Source organism: Gallus gallus, chromosome 3 (assembly GCF_016699485.2).
Source record: "Gallus gallus isolate bGalGal1 chromosome 3, bGalGal1.mat.broiler.GRCg7b, whole genome shotgun sequence".
NCBI classification, from domain to species: domain Eukaryota; kingdom Metazoa; phylum Chordata; class Aves; order Galliformes; family Phasianidae; genus Gallus; species Gallus gallus.
Window position 1 is genome coordinate 30,596,533 of NC_052534.1, and position 21,839 is coordinate 30,618,371.

The 21,839-nt window shown below is 52.2% G+C and overlaps 3 protein-coding genes across 10 annotated transcripts; 2 read left to right on the top strand and 1 right to left on the bottom strand.

The window, feature by feature from the left end:
• Window positions 1-852: 852 nt before the first annotated feature.
• Window positions 853-13,785, bottom strand: POLR1C (RNA polymerase I subunit C). 8 transcript variants are annotated; one of them, XM_046938819.1, is made up of 12 exons: window positions 13,566-13,785; window positions 13,388-13,430; window positions 12,410-12,525; window positions 9,766-9,867; window positions 3,954-4,025; window positions 3,771-3,878; window positions 3,514-3,646; window positions 2,818-2,937; window positions 2,443-2,595; window positions 2,158-2,307; window positions 1,505-1,621; window positions 857-1,170 (listed from the first exon to the last, which is right to left on the bottom strand). In XM_046938819.1, the coding sequence occupies exons 6-12, from the start codon at window positions 3,825-3,827 to the stop codon at window positions 1,052-1,054; spliced, it is 849 nt and encodes a 282-aa protein (XP_046794775.1). In that variant the 5' UTR covers window positions 3,828-3,878; window positions 3,954-4,025; window positions 9,766-9,867; window positions 12,410-12,525; window positions 13,388-13,430; window positions 13,566-13,785; the 3' UTR covers window positions 857-1,051. The 8 variants fall into 8 exon arrangements, with proteins under 8 accessions (NP_001264559.1, NP_001264560.1, XP_046794775.1 ...); XM_046938820.1 differs by having other exon boundaries at window positions 9,766-11,972; XM_046938821.1 differs by lacking the exon at window positions 12,410-12,525.
• YIPF3 (Yip1 domain family member 3) lies at window positions 4,316-9,378 on the top strand. Its single transcript, NM_001012566.1, is given in 9 exon segments — window positions 4,316-4,410; window positions 4,489-4,695; window positions 4,770-4,876; window positions 5,141-5,186; window positions 5,781-5,873; window positions 6,223-6,354; window positions 6,860-6,973; window positions 7,409-7,532; window positions 8,782-9,378. Coding segments are annotated over 9 exon segments (1,011 nt in total). The 5' UTR covers window positions 4,316-4,344; the 3' UTR covers window positions 8,904-9,378.
• A 274-nt stretch (window positions 13,786-14,059) lies between the features above and the next one.
• LRRC73 (leucine rich repeat containing 73) lies at window positions 14,060-19,965 on the top strand. Its single transcript, NM_001277634.2, has 6 exons — window positions 14,060-14,443; window positions 14,877-15,037; window positions 15,838-15,960; window positions 16,990-17,090; window positions 17,672-17,855; window positions 19,500-19,965. The coding sequence occupies exons 1-6, from the start codon at window positions 14,172-14,174 to the stop codon at window positions 19,568-19,570; spliced, it is 912 nt and encodes a 303-aa protein (NP_001264563.1). The 5' UTR covers window positions 14,060-14,171; the 3' UTR covers window positions 19,571-19,965.
• The last annotated feature ends 1,874 nt before the right edge of the window (window positions 19,966-21,839 follow it).

Here is a 21,839-nt window from a genome sequence, read left to right on the forward strand (position 1 = left end):
AGGGATGCACTATTCCAGACCAGCTAATTAAATTAAAAAGCATGGGGAAAAAAATGCGTTTAGAGGTATTGGCATTCAGCTGCATGGGTCTGCAGCACAACACAGCACTATGAGCCAGAATGGCAAGTTAGTGTTCTGCTTTTAGACCATCACTGGCCTTGCCCTGAACACAGCATTCCATACAGTGTAGCCACCCCAAGACCTACAACAATGCATACGGTATGAATAAGTATATCACAGTGAAACAGGTAGAGAGAAAGTATGATTTGCTACACTCGATCTCAGTGTTTTAGTGAAGGTTACTTCAAGTAGCTGGAACACAACATTGCTCACAGCCATTCTCTGACATCATCGGCTTGCCCAGAGAGACTTCCACCATAACAGTGCTCACCCCTGCTGCTAACTTGCATGTTATCCCAGGCTTCCCTTTGTAGAGACAGGCATTTAATTGACATATGCCCCAGAAAACTCAGTCACTGAAAGGAAGAACAGGATGGTCAAAACTAACATCTGGAAAGAAATGTCTTACCTTGAGATACATAATGGGGACAATCAGTTTTTCCAGAGCATGTTTTTAAACCCCACAATTCCTACTACATAAAGAAGCCCAGTACTATAAGACAACACAGCTACCACACACAGCTTGTCTGAGACATCTTCAAAACAGACATAAACTGACAGTGACTTATTAAGTTCTCATGGGCCTGCTGCTGAGAGCTTTACTACACTGCCTTGTTGGTCCTCTTCACACACTGCCTGCAATCTAAAATAAGTACTACTCAGCTTCAGACCTGCTGCCACCCTTTTTTGTATGTTACGGTCTCACAGTTGTTAACTGCACAGAAGCAGACGGAGGTAAAAGAAAGCTTTTATTTTGGTGCATCTCCTCACTGAGGCTCATCACACACAAAACCAGTTCAAAGAGATGGTCCCAGGGCTCTTAACAAATCCATCTCAAAACTCATGCCTAGGGCAGAAGAACCACTCCTGCAGGCTGGAGCAGGAAGCCCAAAACAGCAGCACAGGGTTCTGCTTCTTGGCTACAGCGTGCTCACTCCATAGGCACACTGTCCAGTTCATTCAGGAAACGCTGACACTTTCCCATCAGTATCTTGATGGCTTCGGTCACCAGCACATCTGGAGGCAAGATACCTGTCGACTCCACTGAAACTGCACAGAGACACAAGTCAGCACTGCCATTGCGCAGCTTCGGCCTGCAGATGGCTCCAGCATTTGCCCCTCATCTTCCCTGATGCTGTACTTCTGGCAAGCCAGACCTTTGCAGCTGGAAGAAATAAACCAGCAAGAAGCACAAACACATCCTACCCCAAAGCTGCACCAAACCACAATCTCAGTAGCTCCCCACAGGAATACAAACACGGGAAGACCAATGATGCCAGGGAGAAGTGGAAGACTGAGACCAAGGTACACATACTGGCCGGCCTCCGCTTGTTTGCACAAAGCAGAATAGGGCTCTCTGCTCTGCAGAAAATGAGCCACTTACAGATGTAATGATTTCGCACTCTTGCCAGGCGCACAAGGTTTTTCAGACCCTCATGTCGGAAGACTTCCCTGCTGAATGTGTCCAACCGTGCATTGGCTACTCTTGCCACCTTTTTTCCTAAAAGGAGAAAACAAAACCAGGTGGGCACCGGTAGCAGATGGGTACCCTTGGGGTCACAAAAGGTACTTACCCCTCAAGCAGCACAGGCAGCAAAGCCACACATAAAGAAGTAACACATCCCTAACATGAAACTCCAGCCTGGCAGAATTCATTTTCTTGAACAGTTCCAAGCCAAACACAAAGCCTGTAGGTACTCCTGTGCAGGACACAAGTCCTGTCCATGCTCAGCTGCTACAAAGAGCAAGCTTGCTACCCAGACAGCTGAACAGTACCACAGGGCTCTACAGACAGGCATGCAACACCTAAGCATTTCAGAGAGATCTCAGTTCATCACTAAAAACATTTGTGTGTGACAGCCACTCAGCCAATACAACCAGGCTCAAAATAGTACGAACTGTTGTTATCAGCAAGAAAATATCACAACAAGTTTTTTTTTTCCCCCTACAAGGTTTGGCTATAGTCTCTACTGTCTCTACTCAGTCACTGCTAAGACTTGTTAGGAACAAGGCACTTTACAGCTGGGAAGAAAGTACCCTTGATGTTCTGGATCTCAATGACTCCAGGGGAAAAGCACTTCTGTAACGTCTCGGCTGCCTCATCCTCAACAGGCTGCAGGAGAGTAATGTCAGGAAGCAGTCGATAACTAGCTGTGGCCACAGGAGAGAACTTGGCATGATCTTTACCTGCACAAAGAGTTAAGAAATAAGGATTAGGGCAGGCCTCAAGGTCAAGTCAGTTCTCCACTGTTTCCCATCACACAGCTGTGCTCAAGTCCATGCACCAGCACACCTGCTCCCCAGCCCAGACCCAGCACTCACCTATGCCCTTGACACAGTGCATGAGCACATCTATTTCCTGCCCAGGTCGCAACAGTGCTATGAGGATGTCATCATGGACAGGTCGGAAGTCAGCATCCGGAAAGAGGTCTGTCTGATTCCCCAAGGGCACCCATGTCATGTGCTTACTGTACACTGCCAAAAGAAGCCACAAGCATCAGCCAGCTGCTGCCTCAGAAAACAGGTTGCTGATCTGTATAGGACTGGAGATGGCAAAAGTAAGCTGTGTACACTGTGAGGGAATTGGCTGTCTCTGCTCACAAGGCTAAATCCCAAGAGAGAGAAAGAAGAAAGTGAACAAGAGAAAAAAACCAAAAACCTGCACCTACTTTTAGGACAGGCAGAAAGAGCTCACACCTTTGTGATTGAAATACAGTTCATTTGGGTCAGATGATTCCTTGGCTGCCTGAGGATTCCGGCTGCATTTTATTTTCAGCTGAAACTGCAGAGTATCAATTTCTGTCCCCTCTTCATCTCCTGGAAAGGGCAAAACAGGATCTTTACAGAATCGCACTTCTGCTCTGTTGAAGCATATCCAGAAGAGGGCCACAAAAATGATCCAAGGGATGGAACATCTCTCCTGCAAGGATGGGCTGAGAGAGCTGGGGCTGTTTCAGCCTAGAGAAGAGAAAGCTGCAGGGAGACCTGGAAGCAGCCTTTCAGTACGTAAAGAGGGCGTGTAAGAAAGAAAGGGACAGACTCTACAGCAAGGTCTGCTGCGATAGGACAAGGGGGAACGGTCTGAAGCTGAAAGACGGTAGATTTACTTTAGATGTAAGGAAAAAGTCTTTTACTGAGTGAGAGTGGTGGAAGTGAGGGTGGTGAGGCACTGGAACAGGTTGCCCAGAGATGTGGTGAATGCCATGTCCTTGGGAGCTTTCAAGGCAAGGCCAGACAGGACTCTGAGCACCTGTTTTAACCGTAGGAGTCCCTGTTTGTTGCAGGAGTTGGACCAGATGGTCTTCAGGGGTCCCTTCACGATCCTACATCGTGACCCAGGCTCCTCGTTACGGGCTCCACCCTCACCACCGCTGTTTGACCCGAGACCCTCACCTTGATTCCTGTACTCAAAGAGTCGAGGGTCGGCCCGGATAGGGATAAGGCCCAGGCGGTGCGCCAGGATCTCATCCTGCACGATGGACGTGTTGTTGTACACAAACACTTTCTCCACAGCCATCGTTGGCACCTCAGGGAGACAACAGACCGAGGCGGTGAGACGCCAGCCGGGGTACCCGCACGCGGCCTATCCACCCGAACCGGCTCCGTTCTCGCCACCCCTCCCTCCGGGAGCCGCCCCAGCCCCGCGGTACCTCGGCGAGCAGGATGCGGCGGAAGGCGTTGGCGATGGCCGCGTCGATGCCCACCATGTCGAACTCCAGCACGCCGTCCTCCTCCCGCACCACGTCCACGCGGAACGCCTGCGTGGGCCCCGCGCCGCGTCACACCGGAGCCGACCGCGGGGCCCCGCCGCCGCCACGGCAGCCCTCACTCACCTCCTCGAAGCGCCGCTGGTCCCACGCGTCGTCGTAGCCGGGGTAGTTGCCGGGGAAGTCGGTGGTGTGGACCTGCGGGAGGCGCAGCCCGTGAGGGAGAAGGGGGCGAGGCGGGAGCAGCCCCGCAGCCCGCCGCCCTACGCACGTTGCGGACGCCGAACTCGCCCAGCACCACGCGCTCCCTCAACTCGTCCATGCTCCTCTTGGCCGCCATCGCCGCCGGAAGCGGGAAGGCCGGGCCCGCCCAGGCGCGGCCGCGCCGCCCTGCCGCACACAAGATGGCGGCGCCGCCCGCACGCTCTCTCGCGAGATCCGGCGCGGCGCCGGGGGAACCGTCACATCCGCGTCCCCCTCCCTCCCCCGAGCTCGGCGGCTCGTAGGGCCGGGCGCTATGTCCGCGCCGGGCGGTGGCAGGAGCGGCCCCGCCGAGTGGGGCGGCTTTGAGGACAACATGCAGGTGGGGCCGTCCCGCGCGGGCGCTGAGGCGGGGAGAGCGGGGCCCGGGCGGGCGCTGACGCTCTGTGCCCCGGAGCAGGGCGGCGGCTCCGCCGTCATCGACATGGAGAACATGGACGACACGTCGGGTTCCAGCTTCGAGGACATGGGCGAGATGCACCAGCGCATGAAGGAGGAGGAGGAGGAGGAGGCGGAGGGCGAGGCGGGGGCCGGCGGGGAGGAGGACGGCGAGTTCCTGGGCATGAAGGGGCTGCAGGGGCAGCTGGGGCGGCAGGTGGCCGACCAGGTGAGCGTGCTCCCGCCCCGCGGCCGCCCCCGCCGCCCCCGGCCCCGCTGCTGCACGCGCCCTTGTCTCCGCAGATGTGGCAGGTGGGGAAGAGGCAGGCCTCCAAGGCCTTCAGCCTCTACGCCAACATCGACATCCTGCGGCCCTACTTCGACGTGGAGCCCGTCCAAGTGCGCACCAGGTGGGCAGGGCCCGCGGGGAGCGCGCGGGGCTGGAACTGCCTTGCTGGCTGTCCCACGCACCGGTGGGTCTGTGAATCCTTCCCGGCAAAGCTAGCTCCTGACGGCGGGGTTTCCTTTAGTTAGTTCATGTAGCCCTTTAAAAGCGCTCTCTGTCCCCCACGAGTCACAGCAGAAAGCACTGGCAGCGGGTGTGCGGGATCTGTTGCTTTTTGAAGCATCGTATTAACTCTCCTGATGTCGTTCCCTGCTTTGCTGTAATGCAGATTGCTGGAGTCCATGGTTCCCGTGAAGATGATCAATTTCCCACAGGTGAGTTCTCTCTCACTGAACCAGACCCCATGGCCTGCGTGTTCCGCAGAGACCCTTCACATTTAACTAGTCTGTGTTATTAAGGATCCAGGTTTGTTAGATGTTCACCTCCCTCAAGGTATCGGTAAACCCTTTCCTATGGTTGTTCCAAACCCCATCCTCATAGAATCGTAATCACAGAATATCCTGAGTTGGAAGGGACTCAAGGCTCACCAAGCCCAACTCCTGGCTCCACACCCAAAAATCACACCATATGGCTGAGGCCATTGTCTGGATGCTTCTTCAACTCCAGCATGCTCATTGCTGTGACCACTGCCCTGCAGAGCCTGTGCCAGTGCTGCCTTTACTTTTCTGCTACCTTTAATGCTGGTACAGTTCTAGAACTCTAGATTTCACTTCACCCATTTCTGCATCCCGTTTAACACTACTCTGACTCATCACCAGGCCTATTCTGTGTGGCTCCCGTCAGCAGTGGCCTTGCTGATGCTCCCCAGGTGATAAAACTCTCTGAGATGCTCATTACATCACTCAGAGTGGAGAGCCTGGAAGATGGGAGCACTAACCAAACCTTCCCGTCTCTCTCTTTACACGTAGAAGATCGCAGGTGAGCTTTATGGACCCCTCATGCTGGTCTTCACGCTGGTGGCCATCCTTTTGCATGGGATGAAGACCTCGGACACCATCATTGTACGGCGAGTCTCAGTGATTAATTTGCAGTTTGACCGGGTTTGGGATTGCCGTAATGATACTGGAAAGGGAGAGGAAACCTCTTCCGTAACACGACAGCATCTTGCTGAAAAGCAGATTTGATCTGAGTAGGAGCCTTTTAGTTTGGAGAGGGGAGGAAAGTTGCATCAGAAAGTCCTGATGCTCTGTTGCTGGGAGGGTTGGAGTGTAGGTCATGGGGCAAGCTGCCTGCTGTTAAGCCAGCTATTTGATTCTATGTACGAAAGGCTCTGGGTACTCTCTGCAGTGGAACTTAGGTGCTGGCAGACCATTTCTCTGAGTTCTCTTCATCCTGCTGCTGTCTCCACAGAGGGAAGGCACACTGATGGGCACAGCCATTGGCACCTGCTTTGGTTACTGGCTGGGAGTCTCCTCTTTCATCTATTTCCTGGCATATCTGTGTAATGCCCAAATCACGATGGTGCAGATGCTGTCGCTGTTGGTATGTACGGATGGGGCTGCCCCAGGATGGATGCTGGCTGCATGGTGTTCCAGAGGGAGGGTGACCTGTGAGCTTTTCCCAGAGACCTGGAAACATCTCTGTAAATTAGTGGTCCCAGATGCCCATAATCCTATTGCACTGGGACAACCTGGAAATCCAGGATGCTCTTTGGACCTGACCTGTCCCAGACACGGAGATGGCACAAAGCAGCTGTTCCTACCTGCAAGTTTCCCACTTATGGAAATTCCCATTTTTCTGGGATCAGAGGCTTTTTTTCTTCTGTTTCCTAGACTGTTGCAATCTCTGACAATCGTGTGAATCCTTCAGACAGATGAGTTGGGTGTGAGCTGCTGTTAAAACTGTTGTGCTGGTTGACATTCTAGCATGGAGCGTGTGGTTTGTGAAGTACTGCCTTGCTGAAATGTTGCAAGCATAGGCTGCTCGTTGCTCAACGGCCCTTTGTGTGCAAGTGGCAACTTTAACGTGGATGTCTTTGTTTTGCCAGGGCTATGGCCTTTTTGGACACTGCATCACTCTGCTCGTCACCTATAATATCCACTTCCATTCCCTCTTTTATATTTTCTGGTTAGTTGTTGGTGGACTCTCTACACTGCGGATGGTAAGTGAAAGGCAGCCCAGAGAGGAAGGAAGTGCTTCTTGTTTTGTGTTCCTTGGGTCAGGCGAGTGATTCCACAGCTGGGTAGGGTGCTTAAAGAACAGCCTGATGCTTCTGGGTCATTTGGCTACTAGTGTGTAGCCTTGACTGACTGTCCTCACCCATTCTGACAGCTGCAGGAAGCCTGCTGTCTTATGTCCCCTGCTGCTCCAGGGAGACTTGCCTGAGCCTTCTGAACACTTGGTGAAACTGGGCAAGATTCATCTACTCAAAACAAAGTCAGATTACTCAGAATTTCTTTGTGCCAACTGTGAGAAAGGCTCTGAGCGGTGTTCCTACCAGCTCTCACTACTTAGCCCATATCCTCCTTTGTGCTCTTGACTGCAGTGCCAGAAGCTGATGTTGCAGCTATCCTCTTGATCTCTACTTCTCTCCTAGGTTGCTGTGTTGGTGTCGCGCACGGTGGGGCATACCCAGCGGCTCATCCTGTGTGGAACTCTTGCCGCTCTGCATATGCTTTTCCTCCTCTATCTGCACTTTGCTTATCACAAGGTGGTTGAAGGTAAGCAAGGGAAACATCATGGCAGTGCCTCTTAGATGTGGGGGAGGAGGAGGCAGTGCTTTTTCTTTTCTCAGAGAGAAAGGATGGGCAGCTTGGAACTGACCTAAGGGCACCTGGGCCAGTTCCATGCCCAAGAGTGACTAGCACTACCACTGTTAGCAGAAGATGTCAAAGCAGGTCATGTTGATGTGGGGTAGTCTCTTTGTGCAGTTCTACTACTTAAGACAAGTTGCAAGCACGCTTAGTCTTTCCCTACAAGTCAAGCGTTAAAGCAGTGACTACTTTTCTTATGCAGTTGTCCAGTCCCTTCCTGAACCATGCTAAAAATCAGGCTGCTTTACTCTGATCAGGAAATATGTCATGAAAGTCTTTCCTTCTTTACCTAACACCTTTATTATCTTAAGTTGTACAACACAGACAGCAAAAGCTGCATCCTCTGCAGACAGTACTTTTTACCAGGCTATACAGATTCAGGTGGTCTTTGTGTTTTGTTGTTTTTCTCCTAACAAACTGTTAGTCTCCTTCTTAAAAAAAAAAAAAGAGAGAAATCTGCATAATTTTGGCAAAGCATCATAAGTCCTTTTAGAGCTAAACGCTGCTCTTTCCTGGCTCCCTATTCACGGCCAAGGTTCTCAGCCCTAATATGCAACTTCTCAGCAAATGAAATATGGGAGAATATACTCCGAGCAATTTTCTTCAAGGATCTCCAGGACTGATTATCAGTCTTGAGAGGATAATTGACAGGAACTGGAGAACACTTCCATCAGCGTCTGCATTTCCTGCCAAATATGGTCTGTTTGCATTGCAGTGATAAAAATTCCGTATCGCACTTCCAACTGCAATTCCTGATATAAGCCTTGCAGGTATATCTCAAGATGAAAGCAAACAGTTGGTCTAAGAGGAGGGTATGTGCTGGAGTGAAGCGGGGAAATGATGTGCTAGGCTGCCTTGGCAGAGGAGAGCTCCTAGCAGAGTCTTTGTTCAGGTCAAATGACAAGGGGCTGGATTTAGCACCCTCAAAGAGAAAGGATCTACATTCCCCTGCCCCAAGGATAAACTGTGATCTGCATGCTGCGGTCCCTGGATGGAGGTGTTTTTGCTGCTTATTCCTGAGGGCAATATGTCTCCTCCCATTGCCTCCAAGACCTGGGCTCTGCCACTCACTGGCCAGAGAGAAAAACAAGAAGAAACACACCACCTGCTCCTGAACTAACTCTTGCCACTCTCCTCTTTCTCTGGTTTCCTGCAGGCATCCTGGACACATTGGAAGGACCCAACATGCCACCCTTTCAGAGAGTTGCCAGAGACATTCCAGTTGTTTCCAACGCTGTATTAAACACAACAGCCAAAGCCAATGCAATGACCCTGTAATTGCACAGTCTTGGACTTGCTTCCTTCACTACTTTCAGGGCTGCATAGGCTGTAGTAGCCTGCTTCCTCTTGGGAAAGGAACAGAACAGCAGGGATAAGACTTAGTTTTGTTTTGCCTTCCTGGACCTGTCTTTTGGGTTGCAGTTCTGCACAGCTGTGTGGACAGCACCTCTGTGACTCGGGAGGACTACGCTCTTCCACCCACCCAGATCTGGGCTGTCTTGAGTAGAGTGGTTCTATTGCCTGCATGTTTAGCTGGGATTTCCTAGCTCAGTTAGTCCCTTACCCCTTTTTCTGCTTGCACATGTAACCCCAGGACTGTCTGCTCTGTTCCTGTCCTGAAGAGGGAAGAATTAAATTGATGTTGGTTTTGAATGATGTCTTATTTTTGAGCCTACTTATGTAACGGGAGAGTGCTGTGGGGGTCTCTATGCCTTGATTTGTCTTGTCTAGAATCAAAGCATAACTCTTTGCACTTTTGTGCTGTCATATTTCCAAGTGTTTCAGGATAAAAGAGCTGTCTTGGGCAGCTTTTCCATAGCCCAAAAGGGACTTCAGCTACACTGCAGATTTTTAAGAAACATTATGATATTTAACCATATTCTCTTCCTTGTCATGTTCCAGATTGATCCCTCTCTTTCCATTTGGCCAAGCTGCTATCTCACCTCACTACCCCTTCTCCTTTACATGTCAGAAATGTATCTGTCCCTGTGCTTTCACACCTTCTTTCTGTTTGTTTTCTTATCACCCTTCTGCCTAAGTTGCTCTGGGACAGCAGTTCTGACTGCAGTCAGCATGTCTGTGTGCAGGGAGGCTCCAGTAAGGATAGGGAAGTAAGTAGAACAGCCCAGGCTAGGCTTACCTGCACTGCAGTAGCTCACAATTGAATAGTTCAGCTGTAGTCTTCCCTCATTGGTCTGAGAGTGTTAAGCTGTTAGCTGGTTTCTAGCTTTCAGTCTCTCTCCTGGAAGAAAGAATCCACACCTAAGAAGCTGACACTCATACTGGAGAGAAGACAAAAATTAGAAGATCCTCTCTCAGTGTGCCTACAATCAGCACAAGGCAGATAGCATGTCAGAACTGCACTCCCCTTTGTTTTATTAGTGGGAGGGGATACTACTGTCGAGGTAATATTCAAACTGGAGCCAGGGTGTGATGAAAAAGAGGAAAACAGTGCCAGCTACTGCAGTCAGGCTGCTTATCACTTCAGTTACAACAGTGTCACTGGACAGGATTTGAGCATTTCAGTCACAGACCTCCTTTCCACTGTTGCTTATTCCTGAGTTCATCATTTGTTTCCCTTCCAAGAGCAAGAAGTTTATCTGCTAACACATGCATAGTAGACACATTCTCTGACTTTCTCCCCCAGCCCCCAGTTTGTTTTGGCTGAAGAACACAAGACCAAGTTGCTTGGAAGCATCAGCTACGCTATTTGGGCCAGCAACCTCCATGTTACTTGGAGCAATTAAGCCACTTTCAGCACCTAGAGTTTCCATTATTTTCAAACTTAGTTTGTAATGCTACAAGTCTGGCCCTCCCCTCACTGTAACCCCATGGAAGGTTAGTTTCTAATTTTCTGACTTACACTTCTTGCCCTGGCAGCATAGAATGGGTCTGTTTCTCTTGGTGAAAACTTTTCAAGTGCAGGCAGGGGGGAAGGAAAGGAGAAAGAGATGACTGCCACTAGAAAAATTTCAGAAAAGAAGATAAGCCACTCAGGGCCAAAATACCACTGCTGATCTGTGGGCATCACTGGAGAAGACCTGTGCTCCCTTTCTACACCCTGCCATTTAGCTAGATCAGAATGACAAAGCTGCACCCGTGTTTTCACTCAAAGCACAGGAAAGCTATGAGAGAAGTCTTCATGCTGTCCCTGTGCAGCTTATGTGTCCTGTCAGCTGGGGACAGATGACAAGGGTAATGACAAACCACCCTCTCAGATGCTGCGGGACTTGCTCTGCTCCAGTTCCTCAGACCCAGTTCATTCTCTGCAGCAGCTGGAGCTGGAAACATTTTGTACTACCAGAACTCTGGTGCTCTGCTGAGAGATTCAGCCTTTCTCCTTTTGCTGACAGAGGGGGACATGCTTTTGCAGAGAAATGCGTGTGTGCTGCAGTTCCTCAGAGCATGGTGAGCACACTGCCTTAGTCAGGTCCCTGTGGGAAGGCAGGTCGGTCTTACACAAGTCCTCTAGTTATCAGCACAAGCCTTACATCCCCATCACGCCAGACACTCTCCACCTTTAATGCCTTTGTTTCCCGCTGTGGCTTTTGTGGGAAATCTAAAATAAATTTCTCCCTCTTCCCTTGCAGCAAATCTAAAGTAATTCTTCACACATGCAGCTGTTGAGGAAGGGTAACGCTACAAGAACTGTGTGAGCCCTTTTAATTGAAATAAATATATGAGGCTGTCACATTAGAAAGAGGAAGGTAAAACATATATTGAAGCACGCTATGGTATCCTCTCCTCTGCAGTACCTGGGAGACCAACCCTTCTTACAACACTTAGTGTTGTTATGTTATGTTTTGGGTTATGTTTTAGATATGTTTTGGGTTACAGGTATGCTGTTTGTTCTCCCATTTGCCTTCCTCCCTATGTCTAGTCTCACTCCAGCAGCTCATCACCTGCTGTTTTTCCCTATTTATGTGTTAGCCGTTAATGGCATCAGTCTAGGGAGTCAGCTCTCATCTTTCATGCCCCAGCAGGAAAACAATAAATCACCTTCCTCATACCTGCTGGGTAACTGCACATGACAAGGAGGTAATACATAGCTCTTGACAAAATACACTGCCAAGTTTGCCTCCGCAAAGCCCTCGATGAGGCTTAGTGAGACAAGCTTTGAACCACTTGCTCCTGTACCACTAATCCCAGTGTATCTGAACATAAAGCAAGATAGGATATTCATCTCCCTGATGTGCTCTTGCACCTGACTACAGACACCGAAGATGCCATCACTACGGCTTCAAAGGCAGGCAGATGCCCTAAGCAATGCTCCAAGGCTGCTGCTGTCAACTGAAGTGGGACGTGTCCCAGGGGCTCTCTTCCAAGTGCCTCTCTAATAATAGCCTGCTGAAGGAAGCATGGGTTAATTAGTGCCTGGAGGTGACTGTCAAGTGAAACTAAGTGCAGCCTTCCACTCAACCTATGCTGATCAGCAGCTGTTACTTAGGCAGACCACTATGACATTCACTCTGTACCACTCGCAGCCCTGCAATACGCAGGATCGCCTTCTCCCCTGAACCATTTAATGGCTTCAGAGATCAGGAACTCCTTTTCTGAAAACTATCACTGGCACTGCACTGCTAGATGCATACAGCTGCTGTTCATATCCCAGAACAAATATGTTGCCAGGTTGTGGTTCACTCCTGGTGCAGCCTGCAGATGCAATTCTAAGCCCAAGCACCCACGTGCAACAGGAAATGCAACACGCATGGTGACACCTACAGTTGGCTGCAGTCGAAGTCTTAGAGTTGACATCAGAGTCCAGCTTCCCATCTACTGCTCACCTTTGGTCTCATCCAAGACGTAACACGCAGTCAGTGGCTCCTCCATTTCACAGGAGAAAAACTGCTTAACGACCCCCTCCATATTCTATTTTTCCCCTCCTCTCTCATGGCACGGCCTGCAAGCAAAGCAGAGGAGCCTGGGTTTGTCCCTTAGTTACCCAGTGGACTGGAATTCACTTGAGTCCTGCCACATACAGCAGCCAGGCTTTCTCCTTAACAGATTAGCTATGTGCAGAAAGCTGCCTACTTATGTGGTTTAACCTAATTTCCACATCACTGACTTCCTTTTTCAGCTCACTGGAGTTGAAACAACAGGGGCCCTGCTTCATATTTCTCTCTAAGCACACCATTACAAGAAGGTAGAAAAGAGCAATTCCCTTATCCGTACCAGAAAATTAAAAGGGCATCACAAACGTCCCTCACATCTCTCATCAGGTGGTGTGCTGCAGAGTTGAACAAACTCACAGCACTTCCCCACCCCCTTCACATTTTCCAGCTACCTCCTTGCACCGTGCAGGGGACATGACATGGGGCAGGTCTGCTCCCTTACCACGAGCCTGAGGCACGCTGCTGCCGCCTGAGGACACGTCCATTCCCCCAACCCCCTCCTTCCAGGCTGTACCCCAGCACACATCATTCCCTGCTGCAGGAAGAAAACCACTGGAAGGATGATAGATGCCCTCATTTCTTTAGCTTCTCCTGTGCACCCAGCTGTGGCCCAGAACCCTTCACACGCTGCCCTACTTCTCTGAGAGGAAATCACATTAAATTAATCCACCAGGAGCTCCTCACGACCCCAACGATACCGCCTCAGCCGTGTGCAGGCTCCCACGCCTTCATGCCGTAACGCAACCAGCTGTGGAAGACAGCATTTCACCCTTTTCCCATAGTTATTTTTGTCAGACCGGCCCCAGGTTCTGACCCCTGGGCCATCCACCCCACACGAGCTCGTTCCACTCCCCCCAGACACTCACTCACCTTGGAGAGTGGTGACCCACAGAACTCCAATCCCGCCTTGTACCTAAGGGGCAAAAACAAGCTTTGAGCCCTATCTTCCACCACACCCTCCAAACATATGATCTGCTGTAAACCCACTCAAAAAACCCCTTGGCCCCGACCCGCCTGCCCCAGACCACCAGACACGGCTCACACTGACCTGCAGACCGCTGTGCCATATGCACCAGGACCAAGACTGAGGATCAGTGGGTTTCAGCAGATAAAGCCAACGGGCGGCTGCTGCCCAGCCCGGGGCACACCACGGCCCAGCGGCTTCGGCCCATTCTCGGGGACTTCGCCCGCACCCCCTCATCTCAGCACCAGAGGACAGCAGACCCTCCTCGCGTGCCTCGAGTGGCGGCGGGGCACAAAATGGCGGCGTGGTCGGCGGGGCGGGACGGAGCAGCTCTGCGTGGGGCGGGAGGAGGGAGGGGGCGGGGCGGCCCCGCAGGTGCGGGCGGGGCGGGGCGGGAGCTGCTCGGCCCGGGCTGAAGCGGCGGGTCAGCACGGCGCGTTCCCTCCCCGGCCCCGCTCCGGATCAGCCCACGCTGATGGCTCCCTCGGGCCCCGCCGCCCGCTGCGGGGAGCGGGGCGGCCCGGCGGCCGCCGGTAAGGCTGCGCGGTGACGCCCCCGGGGCCGCGGTGGGCCGGGCCGGCAGTGCCCGGTGGCGGCGGCGTTGGCGCTCGCCCCGGCCCGCAGCGCGCAGCGCGGCTCCCTCTCGGCGCCGCGGGCTAGGCGGGCTGCGCCTTCCCGAGCGAGCGGAAGATGCTGCCGGGGTCCATCCAGATCTCCGGGGAGACGCTGTCGGGCGCGGAGATCCGGGACATCTGCGAGAGCCTGCGGGAGAACTCGGTGCGGCTGCTGTCGCTGCGCGGCTGCCAGCTCTCGGAGCGCGACTTCGGGCACGTCTGCCGGGGGGTGGCCGAGTCCCGCTCCCTGGCGCAGCTCAACCTCAACCTCGGCATCGTCTCCAACATCAACCGCGTCAAGCAGCTGGCCGAGGCCCTGAAGACCAACCGCTCCGTCCAGTCTCTCTTGTGAGTAGCGGGGAAGCGGAGGGTGCCCGGCCGGGTCTGCCCAGCCTGGTGGGGACAGACGCTCCCAACCAGCCCCGGCGTGAGGAGAAACGTCCTTGACACTGCAGACATCAATCCGTTGCCCTTCACCGGGCTGGGGGAGAGAGCTCCGCTCCCATCTGGTTGGCGTGGTTTCATTTGTCTCCCCAAACCTGGGTGTCCCCGGTGCTGGGAAGGACCTCCCTGAGCCCTGCTACTGTCCTCCGCTACCCTTCATCCCTGCTGGGAAAGGAGTGCCTCTGCAGCTGCCGGCTGAGCCCCTTTGCAGGGCCTTCCCAGCACATTTTCCCCATCTGACATTAGGTTCTGTCGTCCTCCTCTACTTCTCCCTCCCTGTGGGGTTAGCTAGCCCCGGGGGGCTGCCTCTGTGGTGATTTCCCTTTTACCTCTGCAGCCTCCATGGGAGTCCCCTGACGGATGCAGGCTTGGCTCTCCTCAACCCTGCGCTCTCCATCCATCCCTCGCTGGTAGCTCTGGATCTGGGAGACTGCATGCTGGGTGATGAAGGCATCAACCTCATCTGTGGACTCCTGCCGCCTGACGGGGCTAAGTCTGGTAAGCACGAGGGCTGTGGGCTGCATGGAAGCCAGTGGAGCTTTACATGGAGCAGACAGACACGGCCATAAATCCTCAGCTCTGGGAGAGGCAGGCTCTGTAGTTTGCGCTGAGGGACTTATTTTCCCAACTCATGTAAAGCAGAAAAAGCAAGTGATAGAGGAGCAGTTCCCATGTGCTTTCTGCTATCATTTGTCCTGTGGGCAGCTTGTTGCTCAGGGACAACAGGTTGTTTCTGGTTCATGACAGGAGTCATGAAACTGGAGGAGGGGACAGCTTGGGCTTTTCACTTATTTTGCACTAGCCTGTTGATAATCATCTCATATAAATACATGGTGTGCTCCTCACCCCACTCTTGGCTTTACTGTCAGCACCCAGAAATTATCCCTGCATGTGGGTGCACACAGGGAGTGTGTAGATGGTCAGAGCCTCAGTGCTAAGGCTCAGATCTTTACAAAGGATGTCCTTTAGAGCATTGAGGCCCCACTTAAAAGGGGAGCTATCGTGTACTGGGTAACACCACCCCTCTCCCTAGCATTCAGAGTGATTTCGACCTCCTCTCCCCAGACTTTTGCCTGCCCATGCTCACAGTGCGATTGATGCTGTTATCTCAGTTGGTCACCACTCCTGGGTATAGGCTGTCTCTGTGATCCTCGCTGACCTGTCCCCTCATGCCACCTCCTCCAAACCCTTTAGCCTGTTGTAGTACAGGGGACACATCTCCTGGTTAGCTGAACTAACTCCCTTCTGACTGCCCTGGTGACCTTCAGGCTCAGGTTTGGCTTCTCTCTCCGCTCCAGGCCTCAAGGAGCTGACACTGAGTGCCAACCCGGGTGTCACAAGCAAAGGCTGGGGTCGCCTGGCCATCGCTGTGGCTCACAGCTCCCAGCTCCGAGTGCTGAACTTGGACTACAACCCCCTGGGTAAGCAGGGGACCAAGGGATACTGTGCTCCCACCTGTCCGCGTTTGTGCTGTTTGCTTTGGTGGGTGGCTGGGAACCCAGCTGTAGATGGGCAGCAGAGCATCACCAGCAGGACAGGGCAGCTTGTTGCACTGTCCTGCCTGGCCCCCAGCAAGCTTACCCTGCCAGGTGCCCACAGCAGTAGGGAGGCCAGCCCTGCTGATCAGTGTAATGTGGCCGTGAGCCCTGCTGAAGGAGCAGAAAGGAGCTAGTGGCCTGCCTGCATATGTCGTCATGTTTGACCCTTCACTACTTCCATGTACCTGAAGCCCCAAGGCCCAACATCAGCGTGGCAGAGGCCCTACAGCTCCCTCCTCCCTTCTCTTTTCTATGGAGCAGGGGGGAGGAGGAGAGCCTGGCATGGGTTGCCATAGAAACCAACTCTCTCCAGCTCTACTGCGAGGTAGTGAGGAGGAGACCAGGCCATACCTCCCTAACCCAGGCACCAGCTGGGTGCTTGCCACCTCACCAGACCCTGTCAGACCAGGTCACCCTCCAGAGCAGCAAAGGTCCTAGGGTGTTACCTGTTATCAGCCTGGTTTTCCTCAAGAGAGGATGTGTCATAGTCCTGTGTCCCCAGAAATGCCAAGAGGTCTCTGGGGTCTCTCTCATGCCTGGGGTCTGTTTCCTTCGCTGGCATTGATCTCTAATGCTCCCAGTCCTGCTGCACCAACCCCAGAAGTCTCCCCCCCTTTCAAACGTGACAGCCCATTAGCTGGCACAGGCCTCAGCCAGGATCTCACTTTCCCTTAGGCTATTACAGGTCCTTATTGTGCATCTGAGATCCTTTTCAGGGAAGGTGAAAGGTCCTCACAGCCTTGAGTAGGAAGGAGATGTGGGCAGATGCAGTTCCTTGGGGAATAAAATAAATTTCCCTCAGTTAACAACTTTTTCTTTCCTGAGGTAGCTAAGGCTTGGAAGTTGTCCAATGGCAGAAATCTGCAGGGGAAGACAGGCACTGCTCACAGCCCTGGTTTGCTTCTCCTGTAGGTGACCAGGTAGCAGGGATGCTTGCTGTCGCTGTGGCCTCCAGTCGAACCCTTGAAGTTTTGGATTTGGAGGGAACAGGACTCACCAACCAATCAGCCCAGGTAAGGAAATTTGTTACTTTTACAGCATCACTGCATTCTAAAGGACATAGGTCCTGACCATAAAGGAAGAACACCATCCTTCCCTTCCACCTAGAAATGCTGCTGCTCCTTTCCCCTGGCCTATTGCATTCAGCCACAGGAGGAGCTCAGAAGCCACAGCTCCAGCCCTAGCACTCTCCTAGCCCTCCTCCAAGTCAGCAGGGAGAAGTCACACAGCTCTATTTCATGAATTTGTAGTGGAGGATCAGAGCTAAAGCACTGTGTACAGATGGGGCCAAGGCGTGGTAGCATAGGCTTTCCCCTGAGAGATGGGACTTGCATAGGTATGTGGGAGCAACAGGGTGTAAAGCAGTCCCCTTCTCTTCGGACAGCAAGAAAATCCAGACTCGGCTCTTCCCATAAGAAGATGGGAAGTACTCAGGCTCTCAGAAAGTCTGGGAAAGGGAGATCAAAGCCAAGGGACAGTGGAGGTCAAAAGAGGAGGGCTGGAGTTTGCAGGGAGATGATGCTGAAACTCTTGCTGTTGAACCTAGCTGCTGTTTATGCTTCTTGTCAGCCTGCTTATCTCACTCTCTGCTCAGACCTTGCTAGACATGGTAGAGAATTACCCCACGGCCCTACGGACACTCATCCTGTCAGAGAACAACATCAGTCCTGAGCTGCAGCAGCAGATCTCTGACCTGCTCTCAGAGGGCGAGGAAGAAGAAGAAACGGAAGCTCGTGAAGTCACAGCCAGGGAGAAGAACCCCTGGATCTGCCAGAACAGTAAGAGCTCTGGGGCCTGGCATGGTGGGGTTGGCAGGCAGGAATAGGGGTGCCTGGGGTGTTTGCTAGTGCCATTTATCTCTCAGGGTGGGGTTGGTTAGTGGTATCTGTCCCTTATCCCTGGGAGCTGGAATCCAGACAGCCTCTAGCTATGACCTTCACATTTAATAGTGTTGGGCTGAGCCATGCTTGGAAAAGAAACTTCCAAGGACAATGCGGCTGCTGCAGAGAGTAGGAACAATATCTCAGAGGCTTTTTTCCTGATGCTGCAGGAATGAAATCTTTGTGCAGAGTCTTAAAACCAAGGGCAGGAACATTAAAATCTCAGGGGTCTTTGCCAGATATCTTAGCCAAAGCTCATGTCATTCCTCACTGCTTCCAGAACTGGTACAGGATCCTATCCCCGTGGCCTAAGCTTGTGAGAGCTTAGCCAGGTGCCACAGCCTGTCTGGGCAGTGGCTTGTAATAGAAACAAAGGTACATAAAGGAAATATCAATAGGCTGTTGAGTGTGTGTGTGTACACAATATTGTACGTTGTCATAGCTACATTATGATCCTGCTCATTTGTTTGTTGTTTTTTTTTCCCCTCCTACTTCAAATCTTTAATTAACCTTCCTCCCCATTCTACTAGCAGATTAGCAGATAAGCACAACCACTCTCAGGACCTCAAAACATCTGGTTTTCCAGTTGTTAGAGCCATAAATCTCCTCTGCTGGCAGCTCTGACCAAGTCTGAGACTCAGTTTTTAGTAACAGATTCCCCACAGCAATTTTGAATGTGTAGGATCTGGACCCAAAGCATGTGGGTACTAAACATCTCCCCCGTCACAACCAGGAAAGACCGTTTTTCTTGCTGTTTGTAAAGTATTCTGGATGAGAAACTGGTACTCTGCTGGTTCCTGACTATGGTGTGCGTGCCCATCCTCTTGCATCAGAGTCACTTGGCCTGGGGAGAGTTGCCGAGCTCCTGGCTGGGGCTCCATACTACTGTAAAGCCAGAAAGCTGTCCTCACCTTCCTGGAGCCAGGCTGAAGAGAGCTGCACAAACCCTCTGTTCGTGCAACGCAGCAAGTCAGGATTTCCAGACCTCTGCTGCCACAAAATGTCTGCTTGCCCACTGCCTTCCTGGAAAGGCTGTGCCACCACTCTAGGTGGGTTCGGTCTGTGGGCTGCCTGCCAGCTCATCCCAGCTGGACACTGGCTTTAGAGCTGCAAAGATTCCATTCATCACATGCAGGTTTAAAGGGGAAGAGCTAACCAAACACACAGCTGGGTCAGCAGGACCACTAACTGCACGTATGTGTCAGGAAGGTGCAGGGGGGTTAGAAGGATCAGTTATGTTCCTGACAGCCAAGTACCCCAGGCTGCTTGGACACACAAATACAGGTGCTCACCCTGGTCTCTTGCAGCTGTCTTAACCTTCCCCCTGCCCAGGCATCTCATAACAGTGACCCCCTCCCCCCCGTTAGCTGCATAGATGCGTGACCTGAGCAGGCCTAACTCCTACTTAATCCCCAAATCCTCTCAGCACTTTGCTTCCACCCTGCAGGGCTGCAGTCCTTCATCCTCACCTCTGGATCTGGAGAGCAGCTCCATGTCCTCCCACAGCCCCAAAAGCTCACTGTTTTCTCCCTCTCACCGCAGATCCCAGCTCCCAGATGGTCTTGATGACGTCAGGCCTCGGTGACAGCCTCTTAGCAGAAACAGAGATGTAGCTGGGCTACTCTGCCTGCTTCTGCCAAGGAGAGTGCTGCACACATGGCACGCCGGGGGGGCACACACCCACCAGCTCCATGCCTCCGGTGAGCTGCCCTTGGGGTCTCCTCATGCATTTCACGTCCTGTCGATGCTCCCTTGACTCTCTGAGCACTGGAGCCTGGTCCGAGTGAACCTCTACACATCTCTGTGTCGTCACACGCCCCGTCGGCTGCTTGTGGTTGTCCGGTTGCTGCATGTGTCGCTCACACTGCCCTGCCTCTCCCCATGCCTGGCTGTGCCCCGCAGGGCGCAGGCTGTATTTATTCAGATGTGTATAAGAGATGGTCTTTCTATTGCTTGTTGTGCTGTCACAACCAGAGTTTTATAAAGGTCACAGATGTGGCACTGCTCACAGCTGCCTCAGTCCTTCCGCTCCTACTACATCAAGGTAATTATGCTGCCAGAAATGGTGCTAAAAATGGGCATTTCACTTCTCACAGCTACAGGAGGGGGCACAGCACGAGCGGCAGGTGGCAGCACCGCCCAGGGCTGGGCTCTTCACTCCCTGCACAGCCTGAGCTCCGTGCTGCCCTGCCCTAGTGAGTACCAGCCTACTGCAGGTGTTACTCACAGCTCTTAGGACAGGGACGGGTCAGAGAGGCACACTGCCACCCAGGGGTGAGTTTCTGCTGAAGCTGGGTGCCAGCTTTAGGCTATCAGGCACAGGCTTCTGCAGGAGAGTATGAGGTGCTGGCATACACCTTCACACATCAAACAAGCCCAGTCAGCCCCTGGTGGAATGCACAAGCTCCTCCTGAAGCACAAGTTCCTGGATCCCAGCTGCAAGAGGGTGGTTCTGCAGGGGTGAAGGATACCAGCTTCCCTCCTCCCTTTGTTGCACAGGGAGCAGAGCTCCCTTGGAGGAGATGCCTGCCTGGTCCTGCAGTGAGGTCCAGCATAGTCCTGTCTGCTCTCCTCTACGCCTTCGCTTCTGCTGGAGCCTGTCTATGGGGTACAGGCTGTGGTGAAGGCTCTGACTAGTGCTGGTATGGCAGCTTGCAGCCACGTGTCCCCTGCACTTGCTGAAGTGCAGTAAGGAAGAAGATTGCGTTTCATGACTGGCATTGGGTTGGAAGATTAAATTGTGGCAGCAGCTGCTGCTCAAGGGAGCAGAGAATAAAATCATTAATTATGGAGTCACAGAAACAAGACACTTCCTGTGTCACTCCATCCACCTACACCAGAAGGTGCCCAGGGTCTCCTCCTGTTGCCACGAAGATGAAGCTTGGGAAACAGAATACTAGAAGAAGGCAGACACGCGTGTAACATGTGAGATGGAGATTTCATCAGAGCCCCCTGCAGCGCAGTTCATCATGAAAACAAAACTCTGGGAAGTGCTGGTATCAGTAACCCACAGAAACTCTCTCTCACAAGAAGAGGACTTCCTCTGTGAGTATCACCTGTCAACTCCAAACCACTTTCCCCACACAAAGAAAACAAAAACCAAAACCATTCATACACTAGAGTTATAATACTCCTCCGGGATAACCTATCTTGGTTTCTGAAATGGTGAACTGGCTCTTAGTAGGCTCCACGAGCTGGGGTTTCAAGAAAAACGGTAAGTACAAGAAGAATTTGCTATACCTCATCTTATTCCAGATGAGCATGTTAAGGTCTCGGGGAAGACACAAATCAGGCAGATGCACAGCCAGCAAAATACTTGAAAGGAAAAGCAGGCAGCTTTTCCTGGGTAACACTGGGCTTTCCTATAGCACCAGAACTCATTGCAAAGAGGTTTTGGCAGACCAGGCCTCACTTTCACAGCCTTCAAAACAATGTGAAAAATTACCTACGTTATTTTTCAATGTTTCCCAAAATTGCATGGTTCAATAATCTGCTTTTAAATTTTTTTTTTAAACCACTGTTAGCTTCAGAGTCAAAAGTGACATGAATGCAGAGGGATCCTGGCCAACAGGCTCATTCTGAACTTCTGAGCTGTCCATATTCACTCAGACCCAGAGAACAGTTTCTAGAGCATCTGCTCTGATGCAGTTACGGAAGTAAAACACCACTTAGCTATCTCCCATACCACTCCTAGCCTGGGACTCTTCTCTAATGCAGACAATTTCATCTGCACAAACACCTTGAAACACACTGCGACTCAGGCAGGCAGAGAGGACGACCTGGGAATTCACAACCACCTGGAAAACTTACAGGAGGCGCACGCAGCTCAGCAAGACTGGGACACTGAACCACGCTCTGCTCCCTCACATGCTCAAGATGGGT

Coding starts and splice junctions, on each gene's coding strand:
- POLR1C (NM_001277630.2), bottom strand. CDS start 4,167: ATGGCGGCCAAGAGGAGCATGGACGAGTTGAGGGAGCGCGTGGTGCTG. Junction 4,026..4,098: donor GCGAGTTCGGCGTCCGCAAC/GTGCGTAGGGCG, acceptor CGCCTCCCGCAG/GTCCACACCACCGACTTCCC. Junction 3,647..3,770: donor GCCGCATCCTGCTCGCCGAG/GTACCGCGGGGC, acceptor TGTCTCCCTGAG/GTGCCAACGATGGCTGTGGA.
- LRRC73 (NM_001277634.2), top strand. CDS start 14,172: ATGCTGCCGGGGTCCATCCAGATCTCCGGGGAGACGCTGTCGGGCGCG. Junction 15,038..15,837: donor GCCTGACGGGGCTAAGTCTG/GTAAGCACGAGG, acceptor TCTCCGCTCCAG/GCCTCAAGGAGCTGACACTG. Junction 17,091..17,671: donor TCACCAACCAATCAGCCCAG/GTAAGGAAATTT, acceptor CTCTCTGCTCAG/ACCTTGCTAGACATGGTAGA.